Source organism: Poecilia mexicana, unplaced genomic scaffold, assembly GCF_051168715.1.
Source record: "Poecilia mexicana isolate PSO_F unplaced genomic scaffold, ASM5116871v1 scaffold_1, whole genome shotgun sequence".
Lineage (NCBI taxonomy): Eukaryota > Metazoa > Chordata > Actinopteri > Cyprinodontiformes > Poeciliidae > Poecilia > Poecilia mexicana.
The window spans coordinates 7,246,640-7,258,872 of NW_028263370.1; the positions used below are offsets into that span (position 1 = coordinate 7,246,640).

The following is a 12,233-nucleotide window of genomic DNA, read 5'->3' on the forward strand; positions in this document are numbered from 1 at the left end:
GCAGCTGTTCCAAGATAAATTCTAATCATTCAACTTTTATTCACCGTCTTCTCACACGTTCACTGATTATCTATATGAAAGCATTTCCTCATTCATGGGTTTCCGCCATGTTCCATAACTATAATGTCTCTTCTACACTGTAGATGTATGTAATGGTTTCTGCACTTGCCTGGTCCAAACTCATTCAACGGAATCATTTCTTCGTCTCTTTTCCCACCTGCATGAAAGCAAAACATTAAAACGGAGTGAAAAGCTTTATTTTCTAAATGTCAGGTTAAAAAAAAACAGCTACTAAGGTCAACCTAAGGCTTACAGTCACAGAGAAACAGCCCGTTACTCGATTTATTTATGAGCGGTAACAGCATGCATAATATTTCATTAGTAAACTGGCATTCAAAATTGACTGCGTTAATATAGTTTTCAGACAATGAAGGTCGTCTTCGGTACGTTTCCAGACGCTGCTTTGTAAACTTGAACAGGGTAAGTTCAGATTCTCTTCAAGCCTCAAGGCTACAAGGTTTCCGAAGCTTCTGAACTTCTTGGATTCTTTGGCTTACAAGACCAACAAACGTCTTCAAAGCCATGAAGTAGCTTTTTTTTTTTTTTTTAATACAAAAACTTCAACACTTAATTTAAAACCAAAAAACGTGAAAAATAAATCATGTTAGTCGAATCCTTAGAAGTATAAATGGAAACGCAGGCAGCTGCAAAAGCAATAAGCCGGTGTGTGGGGTGTTTGTGTTTTTAATGTGTACATATAGTGAAACCGTGAAGGAAAGCTCGACATCTTCCCAACCTTTGTCAATGAGAGGCAAAGTGCTGTCGTCATGTCTTCCATTGAGCCTGTTGTCGTCGGGTTTGGGGGGATTTAAGTTGACCATAAAGTCGGTCTTTCTCCAGCCGTCCTTCTCCAGAGTCCGACGGAGCTCTTTGTGGGCCCACACGCTCTGCAGCACCAGCCCGGCTCCACGCACCTCCCGGTCTGAGCGGTTACTGTTCCCCAAAGTTCAAAGACGGAAAAAAAAAAAAAATGCTGGATGTTATAAAAAGAGAAAAAAACAAGCAAGCAACTTCAAAAGGGCAATAAAACCTGATCTGTACTAAACCAGGCTTTCTGCAGGATTCACCAACTCAAACTTAAGACTTAAATGGTAAATGGAATTAACTTAAATAGTGTTTTTCCAATCATTTTGACCATTCTAAGCACTTTACACTAGAGTCACATTCACCCATTTGCACGCACAGTAATACACCGATACACACATCGTTTAAATGTCTTCACATTGACATGCGACAGGAAGGAGCTGAAATTAAACCTACAACCTTCGAGCCACAAGATGACTACTCTACCCACAGAACCACAGCTGCTTCAAGACTTGAGACCTTTTTAAGGTTACGAACTGGAATTTAAGACATTGAATTACGACAAATGTACAAAAGAAGAATCACAAATAAATAAATTGCATGGGTTGGCGATGGAAGTTAACCAATGGCTAAAATAAAATTTGCATTTACCCATGTTGGACATAACTGCGCTAACCTGCTTTACTGTTGCAGGGTATATGAGCAGCTAATTCCCGGTAGCAGCAATCGAAGATGTCTGCATGCAACTCAGTTTTGAGATGTGTGCAGAACAACTCAAAACTCAGTACTCAAGTTTTGAGTAACAGTAAAGTCCTGTGATAAAAAAATGAAACTAAATAAAATATCTGAGATTAAATAGTCCTGCCACAACAAAACTTAAGACCTGTGATAACATATCTAAGGCCAACTCTTTTTCCAAAATAAATTTAAGACTTTTTAAGGACTTTTTAATGCGCTCCCACCCTGATTAAACAATCAATACACTTCCGACTCCGCCATTACTTGTCCTTGTTGGTGAGCACCAGTCTCTCAATTCCTTGCGAGGCCCTCAAGGTTTTTGCAGCCTCCACGTCGGTTCCCAGCACCTCATGGAGCGTGCTCAGTATGGACACCACCGTCTCTTCTTTCAGCGCTTTCACTGGTTGATTCTGCCCACCACCAGGCAAGTCTGCCACCAGGTAGGGTATCGCGTATTTAGCTGCCAACAGACACAGGTGAACAAAAGTTAAACACTCCCCAACACAAACACCAGCACCGATCCAATCTGTCCCTAGAAACCCAGAGTCTGTTTGGTTGGAAATGGTTTTTGATGTCTCACCGAGCAGTTTCCTGTTTTGCGGATCTATAGCCAGGTTACGGATCGCTCCGGACATGGCGCGGACGACTCTGTCGTTGGAGTTATCCAGCAGCTCGCTCACCACGACCAAGCTTTTCTCTTCACGCATCAACGCACGGATGTACCGTCCATGCTAAACAGACGGGAGCACAGAGGATTTTCAGTAAACTACAAGTCGTGCCTAATCTGAAAACTTACAAATTACAAATATATGAAATAAGCATCAGCAGCCAAAGTGTTTTGGTAATGATGCTGACAAACAAAACACTGAGGTTTGGTCCAAAAAAAAAAAAAAAAAAAAAGAAACATTTCCAATTAGAAGGAGAAGCAACTTTTGTTTACTGGCACAACTAAATCCACAGAAAGTTGTTTTTAACCACATTGCATTTGCAGACAATCGTACACAAAAACACAGTTGTCACAGAAAAACATTGTCGGCATAATTTTTCTTTCCCTAAACTCTTAATTAGATTTTCTTGTCATTTGTTCTGCAGCTTTCTTAAATTTCTCCTTCACATATTTCCTATACGTAGTTGCTAATTTTGCAGAGCATTGCTTGGATAAAATTAGTGAAGTGCACACCTGAAGATCAAAAACAAAAGTATCTACATCTGATTCAACAAAATAAATTTAGACTTTTAGAGTTTTTGGGCAACAAATAAATAAATTTAAATTCTGGAGCTTTTAATACCTGATTGATTCATGAGTCAGATTTAAAAGGCTTATCAAACAAAATACATTCCTGTGAAACAGGTCAAGTACCCAACTAAAAACAAGTGAAAAACAACTAAAAAATAAATTAAAAAAAGAGACAACTTCAACGCCTTAAAGTAGTGATCAAAACCCATTTTCCAAAACTACGGGAACATCTAGCCGCTTGGAAGCAAAATACAAACAACTTGTGAGGATGATTCATTGTTACACTGCCGCTGATAACAAGGGTAACACAAACTGTTACACGTAATTACATTTCAAGGACAAAACGTTCCGAGTCAGTTGGTTCAAAAGCATCTTCACTGATCAACACCTGAACGCTCAGGAGGAGAGGTGGGAAGACAGACTGTGGTGGTGGGAAATAAAGAGAGAAATGCAGAAGCTTTTGCAGCCCCACTGGTGAAACAGAGCAGGATGATGACTTAATGTGGCTCTTACAGTCCATTTTCCAGCACAGAGGTTCTGAATGGCTCCAGCTGAGGCTTCCAGCACAATGGGGTTGCTGCTCTCCTTCAGCAGCGATGTGTAGATGCGGACCACCTCTGGCTGGAACAGCAGCTCATAGCCTGCAGGATGGATGGATTTACACAGGAAGGAGGGAGGAAGCATGTAACAGGAGGTGAGCAGAGAAAAATGTAGAGTAGATTTATGTGATGCAGTCAAACATCGTCACCCAGGTATACGCTTACCTTTAGCAGGCGTGGCCCTCGGTGGGATACTTATCCTCTCGTGAGGTGCCTCCTCATCTTTCCTTCCTAGAAGCAGCAGACCCTCGACATTACATTTCAGGAAATGAACAGAAACAAGTGTGTGCTACCTCTAGTGCAATTTCTACTGCTGTTGCATTTCAACTAGTTTTGGCGTCTGCAAACACACTAGCCAAAAAGAAAAGTCAAACTAAGATGCAAGTTCTTGGCTGAGGGTTACGGTGCAGGACAACCACAACGAAGAGCAGGCGTGCTTGTTAGTTTCAACAACCCAGACTTGATCAGACAAGATCACGCAGCGGAAGCCGAGTGTCGTTACACAGAGGTAAAGAAAGCTTACCTTTGGAAAACCACTCATCTGTAGCCGACCCAGACGGGGAAAAGAGGAACGGAGAGGAGAAAAAGATAAGGAAGAAAAGAACGGCAGAAAAAAAATGAAGGAGAGAAAGCGTTAAAAGGGAAAGCAGCCATTACTCCGCCACCCAAATAACATGTGCTCACATCCTGACCACCAGCACAGATGACATGCGCCTTGTATGTATTCAAGAATTAATGTTTTCTGAACAGGTTGTGGTTGAAAATGAGAATTTGCTCTCAATCATCTCATCTGGTAAAATAAATGTTAACAAAAACAGATTAAGAATTTATTGCCAACAGATTTAGCTTAGTAAAAGAAAAAACAAACATCAACTAGTTCAGAGAAAGCAAACCGACATCAGCCCGACCCTTTGACCAACTCCTCAGTGGAAACAAGGCATGTGGAAAACGCAGTTTGTTTCTGCAGTTTGTGCCGTTAGATGATCATGAAATGTAAAGTTTCTATCAGCAGTAAAATAACTTTTACTGTCATATATAAAGAGAAATTTAGGATGATTTATTGTTAATGATCAAAAAGTAAACAAGTGAAAAATAACCAATTAAAAAACTCACTATTTCTGAATGAACTCTGTTAACATGAATAACAGATACGATAAAGTGTCAGCTTAAGTTCCAGCAAAAAAAAAAAAAAAAAGCTGCAGCTGAAACAAATCGATGCTCTCAATGAAAAACCAGCAGCGACCACAGACGATGAGAAGAGATTGTTGGCATTCCTCAAACATCGAGTAGTTTTGTTTGTTGAGGCGTGTGTGTGTTGGTATCAGTTGACTTAAAATGTGTAGTCAGTGATGTCACCCTAAATGCCCCAGAAACTGAATGAGCGCACGCACACACAACACGTGACTCCATGTCGCTCTGTGACACCGACCTTTGCCCTTGCGGGAGCTGAAGCAGCCAGCCCTCTGGCTTGAGGGGGCGGGGCTCGAGTTGTCTAGTTTGCTCTCGTCGTAGGCCTCAAAGTTCGGTATTTCTTTGTGCACATGATACGACAAGTTCCTCAGCAGACAAACACAGTTCTCAGTCAACTGTGTAGACACAGAGAACAAGGCGCAGGTGTAAAAAGATAAAAAATAAAAATAAAAAAAAAAAGTTGTAGGATACACAATTAGTTTTAAATGCAGAATTCTGAATAAATCCAGCCAACCTTGCACATACCTTATTGTTGAGCTCTTTACAGTTAATCTGGGACTGAACGATGTACATGAGGGAATCGACCAAACCGGAGCACTCTCTCAGCTTCCGCCTCGCCTCAATTCTCTCTGAACTCACATTCCTAAAAACAGACGCAAAAAAGGAAGAATGAGGTAACTGAGAAATGAAAAGCCGTAAAGAAGGAAAAAAAAATAAATTGTCAGTTTTGGTCACAACATGAATCGACAACAAGTACAGCTGTGTCTGAAAACCACTCCCCCCACAGTTGTTTGAATGAAACTCCCTTTAAATCTGCAGTTTCACAAAGAAGAGTCTGACAAGATCCGGTTACATGCGCATATGTGCGTGTTACATGAGCACTTTCACTGAAGGAAGATGGGCTGCTGTGTGCAATGTGGTTGAAGCTCATGAGGTAGAAGCTAAGAATCAAAAAGCGAATGCTCGTTCGATGACACGCTGAAGTCGCAGCTCCATATTCTGTTGTCGAAACGCGGTACTTTTACCTTATTAACATCTGAAAATACAAACAGTTTCTAGGCTAGATTAGCTGCGATAAATCTGACCTGGAGAAGACTCGCTGGTTTCTGAAAATATGGAGATAATCTTCCAACTTTACTACTCTTTTCTTGGAATGAAACTAAAAGCTAAAACAACTTGTAGAAGTTTTGGTAATTGTACTTGGAGATGCAAAAAACCAGTTGCCATCAGCCGTTTTCCTCCAGTTTTCATCCCTGTTCTAAAACTTTAATTAATAGCCGGGCTGGGATACCTGCAAACTGAGAACTAGATCACTCATCTAAAGTTGTTATTTAGAGTGAAAGTTCACACAAACCACAGAAAAAGTTGAATAAATTAAAGCAAAGTTGTTCATCTGTATTTATTTGAGCTTTCAGCCTGTCAGGAAGCAAGGTGGTGTTTGGAAATCTTGGAAGCCTTTTAAACAGAGTTAAGGTGGGAATCTAGGAAGAAACCCTGAGAGTGATTCTTACAGCTACTAATCCAAACCATACCTCTCACATCCATCTTATAGCAAAACCAGATTCTACAAGTTGAACTACTAATGTCTCATTTTCATCCCCAATTCACTCGATTCATCCTGGAGCTTCAGGCAGACAGTCAAAGCTCAACATGACATACTTGATGCCGAGCACAAATCGTCAGCCACCAAGACTTTTAAAGTCTTCAAGATAACATTTCTAACATGCTTCTCCCATTAAGCAGAACAGCTCTAATTAACCGAACTGTTGAAGAGAATCCACTGATAACAGACCCACTGGCCTGCTAATACTGTTTACAGTGTACAGGCCATTGCCCCACTGCTCCCTGCTATTTCCTGTAACAACTTAAATTCCTTTCTTCCCGTTCCTCTGATTTATTTAAACATTGTGACAGACCGCTTCCTTATTTAACAAGCAGCAGGGCTCTGAAAGAATTGTCAGTAACAGACCAACTCAAAGTAGTTCATAATGGTGAGGTGTAATAATGAGGACACTCATTTTTTTACTTATACAAATCTTAAAAGTGTGGAGTTCATTTAAGCTCAGCTCTTCTGTTCATACTTTCCAGAACCAGGTGTTGATATCAACCTGGTTTATATCAAAACTCTCCACTGCTCTTTGAAATCGATCAGGTTCAGTCGGAATCAATGGAAAGAATCTGTGGAAAGACATTTTCAGGCTTCAGCCACAGATTCTCAGTTAGTTTGGGGTCTAGACTTTGACTGGGCCAGTCTAATCTAAAAGCAGGTTCACTTTGACTTTAAGCCTCTCCACTGTAGCTCTCTCTTGTCTAAAGCTTCACTCTAAAACACTAAGGGTGAAATAACATTGGAGGAAGGAGAGACATGTGCATTTTGTTGCTGGAAAAACAGCAACAAAATGCTGTTTTTCCAGCATTTTGCTGGAAGTCGCTGGGAAGTCCAGGGCGACTGACCTGCTGGACGGTGAACCTCTGTCTCAGTCTCAAGTCTTTTCCAGCCTCTAACAAACTTTTTTGTTCCAAGATTGACCAAAATACTGAGGAAAAACAACCCCAGAGCATGATGCTGCCCTCTCCATGTTTTATGGTAGAGACGGTGGGTTCAGGGCGATGTGTGGTGTTAGAGATTGTGAACAGCAGTATGGAGATTAAAATTAAACAACATCAGGTGATGTATGGAAGTAATTGGTAGAACTTGGGGTGATCCACACTTTTTGGATTTGTTTGGCAAAACCTTTTGAAAACTAAGCGACATAAATACACACTTGTGAGATCAAACGTTGCAGAAAAATTACTCATTACATGATTACTCTAGTCAGACTATGTTTATGTAGACAAAACATTTCTTGAAGAGCAGCAGAGTTCCATCAGATTAATGAAAGCTTGGAAAATCTTTGCATTCCTACTATGTTCTATGTAGCTTTATAAAAACACACCCAGGTCCTCTGCTGTGTTAACTTTCTTCCTTCCTCCTATCAATCTGCTTAACCAGACTCCTTCCCTGTTGTTTTCCTGAAGAGATCAGGTCTCCCCTCCATTAGCGGCAGCTTTGATCTGCGTTCTTCCCTTTCCTTCCTTCATACCTCAGACAGCCCGCCGTATTAGTGAGCGCCGTGTCCCACTCGGGAGTTCTGGGCTTGCCGTCTTCTTCGCCCCCTCCAGCGCCGTTGGTCGTCCGCTCCCAGCCCGAATGGGGAACCATGACCTCGTCACAGAGAGCGTGCAGCGCGTTATCCACAATCTCCATCTTCACAGAGTCCTGGGACGACAAGTTCCACAGAGTCCCTATGGGGAAAACGCACCATTTTATGGTTATCGTGTGAGAAGACGATGTTTAGTCTAGTTTCAAAGTGACACTTTAAAAACAGAGATAATTGGAAAACTACAGGACACCTGCAAATTTTGAATTATATGAAATATGCTTGTATAGCATAATTAAAACAATAACAGTAGCCCACAACTTCTGAATAAACATTTCTATTGTTTCATAGATTATTTATTTTGTGTCAGCATCTTTTATTCCTATTCATCGGTTTTTGCCGAGAGTTTTGTTATTTTCTCCAAGTTACACGTTCCAAAGACCGTGTAGAACCCACATTTATCAGCGACTGTAAACAGCCAATATAAACAGGAAACAAAACTCATTGCATACAACTATTCAGCATTTTATATCATGATCCATACAGTCTCTACACAAAAATAACCTAAAAAAACCCAATTTGAAGAAAAACAGCCTGCAAGAATGTGAATTCTGTAATTTAACTAAATGTAACTTTCATTATTGTCCCTGTAGTTCAGCTCAGGCCCTGTGTTTTCCTCAATCTTTGTTTTGCTTATGTGCATCGACTACAGAAGCAAATGATCTGCAGAATGAGCTTTACCACAAATGAAAAACCTACAGAGAGAGGAAAAAAAGAGTTCTGTCGGAAGGAAGACTTTTAATTTAGCAAGGGAGTGGAGCCAAGAACATAATGGATTTAATTGGCTTGAAATACATGACATAACCTGCAACAAGTTTCTGAATCCCTGTATGTACAATAAAACTACTAAGCGAAATGCTAATTTCAAACAGGAGATCTAGTTGGCTGCCAGATTAGTGGAGGAAATATTGCCAAGTTTCTGCTCCTTCAACTGCATTCAATCATTTATTTTTAAAGGAAAGCAGCTTTAAAAATAAATTATTAAACAAACTACAGCGCAGACCAGATGCTCAGAACGTACAAAGCCTGTGTTTTTTTTTTTTTACATGTAAGTCGAACCTGTGATGATCTCTGTGAGGTCCTGGTCGCGCGTCTTTCTCAGCAGCCGGATCAGCGCTGGAACTCCATCGCAGTTCTTGATGGCAATTTTATTGTCTGCATCTTTGCCGAAAGAAATGTTCTTTAGTGCTCCACACGCTGCAAAGTGAACCTGTAACAGGGACAGCTTTATGAGACACTAGTGATTACTCTGTAAACAAAAGATTAAACGCGTGTAAGGGAACCAGAATGCTGTAACCCAGAGTTATGCTGCACATAGTGCTTAACACACTTCTCTCTCACTCTAGATGCACGGAAACGTAGAGCTATGAACCAGCTTTAATCCGAACCAGTGCACCTCTGGTTTGAAGTTTCCCAACAAATATCTGATTTTAAGATTATTAAAACCTGTTTCAGACGCAAATTGTACAATATATTGAGGTTTATTACATTACATTCCATAGAAAAATTTAGAAAAATGTTGCAACAACAAAAACAAAAAACATTCATATGGATCAAGCCCAAAATCATTAAGACCATCTGTCCCCAAATAATTCAAATGTATAGCTTTAGTTCCTTCTGTACAAACACAGAAGGTTTCCGTCTCGACAAATTTTCCATCTATACACACATCGCCTAAGACATTTTATCGCACTCAGTTAAAAGAGTAAAAGCAGTGCAGTAAAAGCTCAATCCTTTTAGGTATCAATTTGACTCCAGTGAGCTCAGGTATAAATAACTTATGAAACAGACAGAAAACCAGTTGGAGGGAGCGTCAAACTGACCTCTCTGTTAGGGTTGTCAAGCATGGACACGAGGGCAGGGATGCCCTTCAGTCGGCGGACGTCAGACTTCACCTGTAAATCCAGGAGGTTGATGTTATTCGTGTGCTTGTGTTATAGCGTGCTTCCTTATATTTCACCAGGCTCAGTGGCGGGCACAAACATTTTTAAGGCCCGGTGCTCAAGTGGATAAAAAGGGCACCACATGGAGAAGGTCACCTTCATGATGAAAGAAAAAGTCTTACTTTGTCGTTCTTAAAGGTGAGATGCTGCAGGTACGCAGCTGCATTGCTCCTGACTGGGTCCAGTCTGTAGTTCAGCATGGCGATGACCTCTGGCAGCTCCGGCTGACGCCATCCACTAGCTGGTGGTCCTTTCCTCAAACTCAGAGCGTCCAGTGAAGCCACGCTGCCCCTCTCGCCCTTAGCCAGCGGTGCCCCGGCACCATAGTAGTAAACCTCTCCTGCACCATCTAAAGCGCCTTCATAACTCCTGCAGAGGGAGAACAAACTTGTTGTTGTTTAAGCTATGAGAGAGAAGAACCAGATTTTGCCAAACCGTACTTCCACACTCACCCGGTCCTGCGTGGCGGGGGGCCATGTGGGAAGGCGTGGTTGAGGGGCATGGTGTTGTAGTGCATCGAGTGTCCCATGCCGTAGTCCGGCTCGTCGTAGCCGATGCTGCGCTGGTCATCCTCCAGACCGTACGGATCTGCGACAAACCGGGGAATGGACGACAGCTCCAACGCACTTCCCATTCGCCCAACCTGCAGAGAGACAGAAATAACGCTTTACAGTACCTGCAGACCAGTTATTCCAGTAGATTTTGACACACAAACAAATCGTCAATGTTAACTTAACAGGTGAAACCTGCAAGATCAGCATGCCAGAGCTAGATTCAGTTAAAACAAGCCCTGAAGCAAATGATGCAGTGACTGTTGAACACACTTGTGGTTGGGCTGCATATGGGTCCAACTGGTTCCTGCTAGGAGCTCGGTAGCTCGGATCCAGGGTTCTGTAGCCGTCTGCGTGGACTGGTCTGATAGAGAATAGATAGAGTGGAGGGAAAACTGAGTCGAAATTAATTCATTCAACCATCTGAACGCAACGAGCTCAAAATGCAGCGACTGCATCACTAAAATCTGGTGAGAGGAGTTCAGGTTTCAGTAAACTCCTGTTACCTGTAGCGATCGTCCATCCGAGCCCCCCTGCTGAGGCTGGAGAACGCCTCAGACGGAGGTCCTCCACGGTAGTCGTCGTAGCCCCCTGGGGGACCGTAGTGGTAATTGCGGGGCACGGTATGGGTGGGGTACTCCATGGGCACGGCGCCGCCCGGGCCCGGCCTGTAGGCCATGGATGAGGCGTAACCCCCGACAAGAGAACCGCCTCCATCCACAGACAGAGTGTCCGACACGGAGGGGATGACTGTGCGAGTCGTGGTGGTCTTTACTACTTTCTTCACCTAAAAAGAAAAGAAAGGGAGCGAGTGTTTCACCGTGGTTTTTGTTAACACACCTAGCATTAAAACAGGAGCTACGTTCTTTACACTTGACATTTCGTCAAGGATTGGCCTGTTTTTATTTCGTTTTTAAAGGAAGCTGATTGTCTGGGTTTCATTTAAATATCAGAGCAAAGAAGCATGAATGCAAAAGCAAAATTGTAATAAAGCTCATTTTCTCTCTGTCCCCAGGTCACTACTATGAACTATGTTGTGTTAATTTATTACAAATAACAGACTTGTTGCAACATGGAAAAGACATGGTGTAGCTGCAGTGAGAGGTTTTGTCAGTTCTGTTTGTGTTTTCATACGCTACTTTAATCAGAAACTTCTGAAAATCATGCTGGAGAAAACATTCCCAAACATTTCAAAATAACATAAAATCCCCATCAAAATTGAATTGCAACAGACACAAAATGCCACACAGGTACATCAAGAAATTAAAATATGCTTTCAAACAAGGTTCTTTTTGTCATATTAAAAGTATCTTTTGAAAATCTTTAAGCAGGTATTAAATGGGCCTATTCAAATTGTTTTATAAGTCAGAATGTTGTTAAATGATGTTTTAATTAGCTGAAAGTAAAAAAAAAAAAAAAATCATCAGTCTATGTGAACTGCATTTATATGATGTTCTTCAAACGAGTTACTGAAATAAATGAACTTTTGAACAGTGTTCTAACTTTCTGAGATGCACTCAGGCTCTGACTCTAAAACACGCCACTGCCATTTGATCTCCTCCTTACCGTGGTTTCTGTGCGCCTCGTGGTCCCGTCGTCATCCGTCTCCACGGAGATTACCGGGGGCACCTCCTGAGGCTCCTCCATTGTGAAAGTCTCCTGCACCAGCTGACCAGGCTCCATCCTGAACTACATGCACATGTACACAATGCTCAATTTCAGTCCCGATGTCTCAAGTTGTGAGACTCCAAAGGGCCGATTTGATATAATGACATAATATAGCTCAGTTTATTGTGTGATGATCAATAAACTATTTACGGTACTCTCAAACCAGTCCCAGTCATGAGCATTAAATGCAGTCTGCAGCTTATACTCCATCTTCTATGTTGCTAAAGCGTATATAGTTATCA

At 41.7% G+C, this 12,233-nt stretch overlaps 1 protein-coding gene across 6 annotated transcripts in view; it reads right to left on the minus strand.

Annotated features, from left to right (window-relative positions):
- The window catches only part of ctnnd1 (catenin (cadherin-associated protein), delta 1), a 31,277-nt gene that overhangs the window by 5,352 nt on the left and 13,692 nt on the right, over nucleotides 1-12,233 (minus strand). For 5 of the 6 annotated variants that reach the window (XM_015009130.2, XM_015009134.2, XM_015009136.2 and 2 more), the window contains 17 exons: nucleotides 11,890-12,012; nucleotides 10,830-11,110; nucleotides 10,597-10,687; nucleotides 10,225-10,415; nucleotides 9,895-10,141; nucleotides 9,653-9,724; nucleotides 8,889-9,039; nucleotides 7,713-7,914; nucleotides 5,155-5,272; nucleotides 4,868-5,024; nucleotides 3,962-3,979; nucleotides 3,604-3,669; nucleotides 3,353-3,480; nucleotides 2,183-2,333; nucleotides 1,867-2,062; nucleotides 797-993; nucleotides 170-217 (listed from right to left, as the gene is read on the minus strand). In XM_015009130.2, coding sequence (XP_014864616.2) covers nucleotides 170-217; nucleotides 797-993; nucleotides 1,867-2,062; nucleotides 2,183-2,333; nucleotides 3,353-3,480; nucleotides 3,604-3,669; nucleotides 3,962-3,979; nucleotides 4,868-5,024; nucleotides 5,155-5,272; nucleotides 7,713-7,914; nucleotides 8,889-9,039; nucleotides 9,653-9,724; nucleotides 9,895-10,141; nucleotides 10,225-10,415; nucleotides 10,597-10,687; nucleotides 10,830-11,110; nucleotides 11,890-12,012 — 2,437 coding nt within the window. The remainder of the gene's footprint in view (nucleotides 1-169; nucleotides 218-796; nucleotides 994-1,866; nucleotides 2,063-2,182; nucleotides 2,334-3,352; nucleotides 3,481-3,603; nucleotides 3,670-3,961; nucleotides 3,980-4,867; nucleotides 5,025-5,154; nucleotides 5,273-7,712; nucleotides 7,915-8,888; nucleotides 9,040-9,652; nucleotides 9,725-9,894; nucleotides 10,142-10,224; nucleotides 10,416-10,596; nucleotides 10,688-10,829; nucleotides 11,111-11,889; nucleotides 12,013-12,233) is intronic. The other variant, XM_015009135.2, reaches the window with a different exon arrangement.